Source organism: Mangifera indica, chromosome 13 (assembly GCF_011075055.1).
Source record: "Mangifera indica cultivar Alphonso chromosome 13, CATAS_Mindica_2.1, whole genome shotgun sequence".
In the NCBI taxonomy this organism is placed as follows: Eukaryota; Viridiplantae; Streptophyta; class Magnoliopsida; order Sapindales; family Anacardiaceae; genus Mangifera; species Mangifera indica.
The window spans coordinates 13,103,974-13,112,863 of NC_058149.1; the positions used below are offsets into that span (position 1 = coordinate 13,103,974).

Here is an 8,890-nt window from a genome sequence, read left to right on the forward strand (position 1 = left end):
CAAACAAAGGCATTATAATTGTGGCATATGATATGATTGATGATCATATCATATATACAATAATGCAAAGGCAGTAGCTGGAATAATTTTGGAAAGCTGACACCTTGACCTTTCTACACCTAACTACACTTTCCACCCAAAACCTAACATTATAACAAAAAGGAGCAATACGTACTTTATACACTTTTCATGTACAATTTAAATATATAGATGATATATTATTATATAATTAAATATTATCAAATAAAAAAGTGATATTGAATACTACACACCAAGATTTGGCTTTTCACGTTAACGTGAAATTTTATATAGATTTAAATTTTCGTATTTTTTTACTGTCAATATAACATTATAATAATACTAAATAATACAATAACATAAAATCATAATATTAAACAATCTAACAATATGAAATCATGGGTTTAAATTGAATTCTTTATAATAATTTTTTTTATCAGTTTTATTATTTAATCACAAATATTTTCTCTGTTAAAGATTTTTTTTTATATTATAAAGATTTTCTCTTTTGTTGAAAAACTAGTAAAAAAAGAAAAATTATTATTATGTATTTTTTTATACAGTTACATCGATAAAGATGCTTAAAATAATTGATTGCTATTATAATAGTTTTGATTAAAGTATTATATATAAAAAAGGCCAAACGACTATGTCCCACCCAAGGTTTGATGTTTTCTCAAATATCTCCTCTTTAACTATGGAAACATTAAACAATGAACAGTTAAAATTAACGGTGGTAAGGGTAAAATCATTATTTTCTTTATAATATTAAAAAATAAACTAAAATATAATCTATTTTTGCCCTCCTAAACTTTGAAAACTAAAATTTTCCCCCAGTCTAAGTTTTAAAAAATGACAGTTTCACCCTAGGGTTTCGTTTTGAAATCTCCGGTGACATCTCCGGCTCCATTGTCGACAACCTCTTCCTTCCGAAGCATCCTCTCCTTCTGACGATCTCTTTCCTCCCGTTTGAACGTCTAATCGGTATCAGATAAACCTTGGGAGACGAAGAATTTTGTCGGGGAAGACGAAGTTCTTTGTCTCCCAAGACATCTTCGACGTCGATTGGGCCTCCAAACAGGAGGAAAGATATCGCCGAAAGGAGAGGATGCTTCGGGAGGGAGAGGTCATCGGTAATGGAGCCAGAGATGGCACCGGAGATTTTAAAATGAAACCCTAGGGTGAAACTGCCATTTTTTAAAACTTAGGCTAGAGGAAAATTTTAGTTTTTAGAGTTTAAGGGGGCAAAAAGAGATAAAATTTTTAGACGTTAGAGTTCTGTTAAATTTAACCGATCATAAGTGAGTGTTTGGTGTTTCTATAATTAAAGGGAATATTTGAAAAAACATCAAACCTTGGGTGGGAAATAATCGTTTGGCCTATAAAAAAAAAAAAATTCAATACTCCAATAAAAACAATATGAACACAACATTGCTTTATGGAAGGATAAGGACAAAAGAGTCGACAGAACCAGATGGATGACATTTTAAAAATAAAACAAGATTACATATATATAATTATCTTTTTGCTTAATTTTATTTTTCAACAAGTGAACTGACTCGATAAAAAAAGGCAGTGGAAAGCTCAAAGAAGGGACGCATTTGAAGGAAAGAATTTCACCCTTGCATTACACACACCCCAACTCATCTGCTCTCCTCTCATCGCTTCCCTTCCTTTCATTTCAGGTTTCAAACTCCCATTACCAAATCTATCTTTTACACTTTTGGGTTTTCCATTAATCTACCTACCCTGTTGATAGTTAGGGTTTATTTCCAAGGCAGTAGAGGACATGTCAGCACTTGGTGACGATGAGCTTAGCATAATCCACGACTGTCTCAATGATCAAAACGACAGGAATTCTTTTTCTCTTGTTTGTAAGCAATGGCTCAGAGTTGAGGGCCAGAACCGATTATCAATCCGGGTTCTTGAGCCCGATTTGCTTTACAATTTTTTACCAAGATTCCCCAATTTACTCACATTTGAATCATCGAAGTTACTCACCAACGCCCACCTGCAATTTATAGCCAAAACTTGTACCAAGATCGAGGTTTTCAATCTTAATTTTAAAGAAAAAGATGAAAGTTATGGCTATGATCATCTGTCCAGTGGGGATAACTTTGGTGATGATGGGGTTTGTGCTCTAGCTAATGGTTGTCGAAATCTATGCAAAGTTTTTTTAAGAAAGAGAAGAAATATTGGGGATGACGGTGTTATTTCAATTATTAATAATTCAGCCAAATGCTTGACAAATTTGGATTTAGGAAGATGTAGTTTAATTGGTGATAGAGCATTAGAAGCAATTGGGATGGCAAAATCGATTCAGGTTTTGAATTTGGATGGTTGTTCTTTGATAACGGATAAAGGGTTGTCTTTCTTGGCGAATGGGTCTTGCTCAAAATCGTTGAAGAAGTTAGTTATGGTGGAATGTGATAGAGTTACGGATCATGGAGTGTCTCTTTTGCGGCAAATGTGTTGTTTGGAGGAGTTGAATTTAGCTGAGTGTGGACCAAAAGTGACTGATTCAGGTGGCCTTGCTGTTGCTTCAATTAAGACTCTAAAGAAATTAAATTTTTCTTGGTTGATTAATGTGTCAGATATTACACTTGTTGCAATTGCTGAGAATTGCAACAATTTGCTGGCCATCGATTTAACAGGGTTAGAGTTGATTACAGGAGATGGGGTTCGTGCTCTCGGAAACCATGAGTGTTTGGAAAGTCTAGTGTTGGCTTCTTGTTACAATATCAAAGTAGATGATTTGGATACAGTGCTTGCTCGCCAATCATTGAGGTACATTGTCCTTGATAAAGGGTTGAGAATTTGGATACCGGCAGCAATGCAGGATAACCTTAGCAGATTCTGTCAATTACATTGGAGATAATTGATTAACAAGAAGGTAAAATTTTTGCAGTTTGGATTTGATTCTATTAAAATTAGTGTCACTTCACCCATTCCTAATTAAGATTCAATCTAACTCTTCAAAGACTGCATACAGATTGGTACATAGCTTCAATATAAGGTTTATTCACTAAAAATATTAGTTCCTTCAACAGAGAAGACCTATGTATGGAGATTACAAATGAGTCCATATGTAGGTTTGATTGCTGAAGCTTGCTTATAGGGAGATCAAATATGTTGACAAATGAGGGTTATCAATTTAAGTGCTAAATAATGCATCTATTACATGCCTTTAGGGTCCTTCAGAAGTCTAACTTCGTTATAGTCAAATATCATGAAAAAGAAAATTGCTTTTGGTTTTGATTTTCATGAAAATATGTAACTCCATTTACATTTTTCATTTGTAGGTACGAGGATCTATTCACGTAACACAGCCTTTTCAGGATGAAAATAAAAGCTGTTAGAGAATCAAATATGCAATTTAGTTTATGTAGCTTTACATCTTGAGTTTAGCTGATATGTTTGGAGATTATTTGGTGATTAAGCAAAAATGATCAACCAATATTGAAGGGAGCTTGGATAGTTGTCAGGGAAGATTTCAAACGGCTAACTACATCATAGGCAAATTTTCTTGTTTCTGAAGCTGTTGGTTGCAGAACTATTTGCTTAAGCCAAACTCATAGTTGAAGTGTTTTTTATAATGTAACTCTTGAATATACAATGTCCATTCTGTTTAGGAGCTTGTTACTGGATCGAAGATTAGAAGTCTCATTTTCTTTTGCCATGACCGCCTTATCACACATGTCATGCCGCATGACTTGTATGAAGAGGAAGATTAGGCTATTCATCTCTTTCCAGAAACTGTTCTGTTTTTTTTGTTTTTAATTTGTTATCTTTTCAGTCATTTAACAGATATTAAATGAAAGTAAAAGATATTTATTGATTTATGAATGTTGATAATTGCTATTACTTTGTAGCTGGTTTCTGATATGTCTCACATGCAAGACAGTGCCCGGGTATATCGTGACATGTTTGTTGATGTTATTGTCCCATTAGAAGGAACCATTAGCAGGTATCAGCCATGAAATGAGACTTTCTTATAGATTTTCCATAGCCCTGTCTCCACCTTCACTCGGTCAAATGAAAGTTTGAGGCATCCAAGGTTGATTGTAAGTGAAAAGCACATAGGGTTCATCAGGAAAAAAAAAGCATAAGCTATCAAGGCAACAGCCATGGAGACATGAGGCAAAAGAAAATTGCCGGTAATTGGACACAGTTGGCACAAGACAGTGCACCTACTTCAAATCGCGTGAAGGCTAATCCTAGTATCCCACATCGGGTAGTCTGATGAGAGAGCACAGGTCGATTTCATATAAAAATGCCAGTGCTATGTTGAGATGGGTATCTTTGCGCTTGGGGCAATGACGCAGCTAGTGAGGTTCTAACCGAGGCGCGTCTATTGCTGGTTGAAAACTATTTCCAAACCCCCTCGTTGGCCTGGGCTTGCCTCGGGCCATCGAGAATTTCTGGAAGGGCTCCCTCCGGGGTAAAGCCCTACAATCCAAGTCTAAAATTTACTGACTTACTGTGGGATCTTTGTTATTCTCGCGTGATAATTAATCGCGAAATATTTTGTGGGCAAATAGTTTTTAGAAGTTTAGTTAAATCTGAATTTGGTTATCGTAAAGACTTTAAGAAAGATGGATTCGTCAATCACGAGCCCTACATCCGTGCCTCTGCCACGTGTAGGGGTTCATTACCGGTTGTAAGAACGTGCACACAAAATTCACTTCCTTGCTGCCACGGGCCCACAATCAGCGGTGAGGTAAAGAACTAGGATTTAGAGTTGTAAGAAGCAAGAAGCCGATCAACATATGGGGGCCCTTTCTTCGATGAGAGCGGTAGGTGCAATTCTTTATAGAATCTCATATGGCGCCGTCTCAAAATGCTCCTTCAAATTCAATTCATCTGCACCCTCTAAACATTATTTGCTTAGTAGGAATCAGTTGTCATCAAAATCATCGATATCTTCATGGGCTCACTTCTATGAAGTGAAACTCTCTAACTATCAACTCAGGACAATACGGACTTCCCCACTTGTTTGTATGGGCAGGCGTTCTTGCAAAATTGCTGGCCGAAAGGTCTCCCTTTCACTTTATCTATTTGAGTGTTTATTTTTGTTTGTGTTTTTATTTAGGAGTTCCGATGTTTATTTTAAGTTCAGTCGAACACCACTTATTCGATAAAAGACGTCGCTCAGATTCTTTCGATCAATCGTGCCAGAGTTTTTGAAATTCGTGTGGTTTTATAGTGCCAATAAGTAAATGTATAAATTAACTTGTCGGATCGTGATTATGATAGGTATCCATAGCAATAGTATACTCCTCTGCAATTGCTGTAATAAGAAAGTGAAAATGATTTTGGGATGATTTTGAATAGAAAAAGAATTTGTTTGAAATTGGGGGATGCTGAAATATATGCAAGCATATATTAGTTATTGGTGAATTTAAGACTGATTTAGCGGCTGGTTTGTACTTATGGATATCTAGACTCTTGAGTACATTTTTTGCCTTGGTCTTATACCTAGCTTTCTGAATATGCCTTTAACGCAGGGGGCTCAAGATGCAAAGAAGGCAAAATTGTACTCAAGGATGGGGAAGGAAGTCATATCTGCGTAAGTTACTTGCTAAGCTGAACGTTAATCTAGAGTATACAACATTGCTCTTGTAGGCATGGAGCTCATGCAAGGGATTTTTTTTTTTTTAATTATTATAGCAATTATTGTAATTTCAACTCCCTTTGTTTTTGGATTTTGACATTGTAAAATTCTTATGGCCACCTTTTTATTTACCTGCTGGTTTATGACAATTTGTCTAGACATAATGTGCCCTTGGGTTAACTTGTATATACAATGATTGAAGGAGGTTGCTGAAAATCATTATCATTATCTGATGATGTAGTGTTAAGAAAGGTGGTCCAAGTCCTATTTCAAATATGGTTCTGGCTGCTGTACTTGAGAAAGCCAAGGAGCTGGATGTACCCAAAGAAATTTTGGAGCGCAACATTAAGAGAGCTAGTGAGAAGGGTCAAGAGGCTTACATTGAGAAAATATATGAGGTTATATCTTTACCAACTACTAATTTAAATTGATGCTGTTATGAAATTATGATGACCGATCTGTAAGGTTGTTTTGCTTAATTGATACTCCAAATTTTTTTTTTTTCTGACTTTAATGCATAGACTGGACTTTATTGGCTTTTCAAGTGAAGTGATTCTACAATTTTCAGGTTTATGGTTATGGTGGAGTTAGTATGGTGGTTGAAGTCCTTACAGATAAAATTAATCGATCAGTGGCACTTGTTAGAGAGGTCGTGAAGGACTATGGAGGAAAGATGGCAGATCCAGGATCTGTTATGTTCAAGTTCAGACGTGTTCGTGTTGTAAATGTAAAAGTTACAGATGCTGACAAAGACCAGCTACTTGCCATTGCTTTAGATACTGGTGCCGAGGATGTTATTGAACCTCCTATCTATGAAAATGATGCTGATGAAGATAGGTCAGAAAGGTATTACTCCAGTTTCGCTGTCTTTTTGTATAAGATTTTATGTTTCTGATTTGCTTTTTCATGCTTCTGCTCTACTTTCCACTATTGTCATCAACTTATGCTACTTATTGTGCTATAACTTTCTTTATCGACTGGATGATATGACCGTTGAAGGGTAATTGATACTGACATGTATAGAGCATTTAAGTCTTATTTTTTGAGAAAATGGTGTCTTCAGTTATTGTTTTACCTCTGTGCTAACTAATGAAGCCTTGTCTGGAGTTGAACCTTCAATCTATCAATCACGGTAGAAATTTTTGTATTCAACCATATTTTTTGTGATGCAAGGTGGGAATGAAGTAGAAATGTCGTCCCCAAGCCATGGGAAATGGCTACTTATGGTTGGGAAGTTGGACCTGTATGGTATGATAGGTTTTGCGAACCTGCACAACTTTATTTGTTACAAAGATAGCTAAAAATGAATTTTCTTTTGAAAAATGAGTCTATTATCTGTTAAAAAGTGAATAAATTAAAGGGGACACAGAACCAATGTGCTTCTTAAGAATTTGAGGCATTCTGTCAAATTCCCTTCGGGAAAATCTGCACTTACGGTTTTTGTCATATATATTAACTGCATAAGTTGATGCAAGGTATGCTTGCTTTTGAAATTCTCCTGTGCACCCCGTTAATCCCTTACTCCCCCATATTTAATAAACTCTGTTACTCTAATAAGAAGGTTCTTAATTCTTGCTGGTTTCTCTGGCAGCTATTATAAAATTGTAAGTTCGGCGGAGAACTACCCATCTATACTATCAATGCTACGTGAGGAAGGAATACAATTTGAGACTGATAATGGTTCTGAGTTGATTCCCATAACCACTATAGAGGTATGTTTCTGGTATTCACATAGCTCTCCACCCTGTATACTCTCATTAATCAGTCATTTGTTTTGTTTATGTTCATTTGTGGAATATGATTAAATATAAGTCTGTGATGTTAAAGGCGTCTGCCTTCCATGCAGCCACTTGACAGTGATTGAAGAAAGGTTGTGATAGATAATGTATAAAGCTTGAAGTTGTCTTATCTTTTTCTTGTCATCATCGTTAATATATTCCTGCAAATAAGTGAAAAGGTGGCATTTATGTGCTGGTCTGTTTCAGGTAGATGAAGAAGCTATGGATTTGAACAAGGAACTAATGTCTAAATTACTTGAGCTTGATGATGTTGATGCTGTTTATACTGACCAGAAGTGATCAAATCTGTATCGTCTTACACCATCTCAGCAATTGAAATTGAATTGAGGTTTTGATGCTTTAATGATGGAATTCCGAGTATCATATTTTTCCAGAGAATGACTCTTCATTTGGCTGTGTAACTCAATGGGAAGACCCCAATGTTGTTCGGTGTTGGCTTCAGTCTTCTACGGAGTTAAGGAAAGTTGAAGTGAAGAGCGATATACATTTTTATTTATGATTATTGAAACTGGGAGAAAATAAATAGCTGACTTTACCGAGTTGTTTTGGGATGATGAATCATTTGATATTGTGAGGATGGACTTACAATAATGATAAATTGATTGTTTAGATGTAAACAACAGAGTAATGATAAATGGACCTACAATTTTGCCGCTAGCTTTGCACATAAGATGCGTAAACCCCTTAGGCCCAGGCTGCCACTCGAACTTGTGCATCGGTGTGGGCTCAGCCCTCAGCAAATTCTGAGCACAGTATCGCAGTAGCATCTCAGGAACGACCACGTGATGTTCAGTGACTGGAAACGAGTGCACCTGGCCACTGGGTACAGGGCCACCATGACAATGGACCCCCCAATCATCCTCCGTTCGTTACTCCTCGGATCCATCGTCACGACCAAACAACCCAGGTTCATTAAATCAGTCAACAACGTTAAAATCTCCGCATCAGTTAGACTTTTATGGTCTGTCATTAATTAGGTTACCAATCGCTGCATCGAACTGCCTCTCAGTTTGCAATGTAATCAATGAATAGCAGTTGCATGTTGACTATCAATCACCGGGTGAGGTTGCTCTTGCGGTTGAGCAACTGTTGTAATCGCTGGTCCTAAACAGGTGGAGCATTCCTAGTGAGTTGTGGAAAAATGTCTGCGCTCAAGAAAGTTTGAAGCAAAATTCATTGAAACGATAGGGTTGTTCTTGATATTAGTAGAAACTTTAGGGGGGATTTGGGGTTTTTTCATATATTCGTGAAAACATTAGATTAAACAGTAGATAATTATCTATTTTTGATATTTAAATAATATATACTTATATATATATATTATAATATATTAAATGTTATTTTATTTATAATTTAAAATTATTTAATAATATAATAATATTTATTAAATATGTATCTATTATTTATTGTCATGGGCTTAGATTGGGAGTTATGAGAGAGTTTTGGATAGCTACGAGTG

At 35.9% G+C, this 8,890-nt stretch overlaps 2 protein-coding genes and 1 non-coding gene across 4 annotated transcripts; all 3 read left to right on the forward strand.

Annotated features, from left to right (window-relative positions):
- The first annotated feature begins 1,559 nt into the window (after positions 1–1,559).
- Positions 1,560–4,464, forward strand: LOC123194841 (F-box/LRR-repeat protein 2-like). Of its 2 annotated transcripts, XM_044608284.1 has the most exons (3): positions 1,560–2,543; positions 2,691–2,911; positions 3,321–4,464. In XM_044608284.1, exons 1-2 carry the CDS (start codon positions 1,808–1,810, stop codon positions 2,894–2,896), a joined length of 942 nt encoding a protein of 313 aa, XP_044464219.1. In that variant the 5' UTR covers positions 1,560–1,807; the 3' UTR covers positions 2,897–2,911; positions 3,321–4,464. The 2 variants fall into 2 exon arrangements, with proteins under 2 accessions (XP_044464219.1, XP_044464218.1); XM_044608283.1 differs by having other exon boundaries at positions 1,560–2,911.
- On the forward strand, positions 4,317–4,467 carry LOC123195375. Its single transcript, XR_006497444.1, has one exon. It is a non-coding gene; the product is annotated as a U4 spliceosomal RNA (small nuclear RNA).
- A 30-nt stretch (positions 4,468–4,497) lies between these two features.
- Positions 4,498–8,048, forward strand: LOC123194842 (probable transcriptional regulatory protein At2g25830). Its single transcript, XM_044608286.1, has 6 exons — positions 4,498–5,054; positions 5,526–5,587; positions 5,874–6,030; positions 6,201–6,478; positions 7,224–7,344; positions 7,618–8,048. The coding sequence occupies exons 1-6, from the start codon at positions 4,788–4,790 to the stop codon at positions 7,708–7,710; spliced, it is 978 nt and encodes a 325-aa protein (XP_044464221.1). The 5' UTR covers positions 4,498–4,787; the 3' UTR covers positions 7,711–8,048.
- Positions 8,049–8,890: the final 842 nt, after the last annotated feature.

Excerpts from the sequence above, each read along its gene's own strand:
- LOC123194841 (XM_044608283.1), top strand. The coding sequence starts at position 1,808 with ATGTCAGCACTTGGTGACGATGAGCTTAGCATAATCCACGACTGTCTC.
- LOC123194842 (XM_044608286.1), top strand. The coding sequence starts at position 4,788 with ATGGGGGCCCTTTCTTCGATGAGAGCGGTAGGTGCAATTCTTTATAGA. Across the intron at positions 6,031-6,200 it reads ACATTGAGAAAATATATGAG|GTTTATGGTTATGGTGGAGT; the intron begins GTTATATCTTTA and ends TACAATTTTCAG. Across the intron at positions 6,479-7,223 it reads GATGAAGATAGGTCAGAAAG|CTATTATAAAATTGTAAGTT; the intron begins GTATTACTCCAG and ends TTTCTCTGGCAG.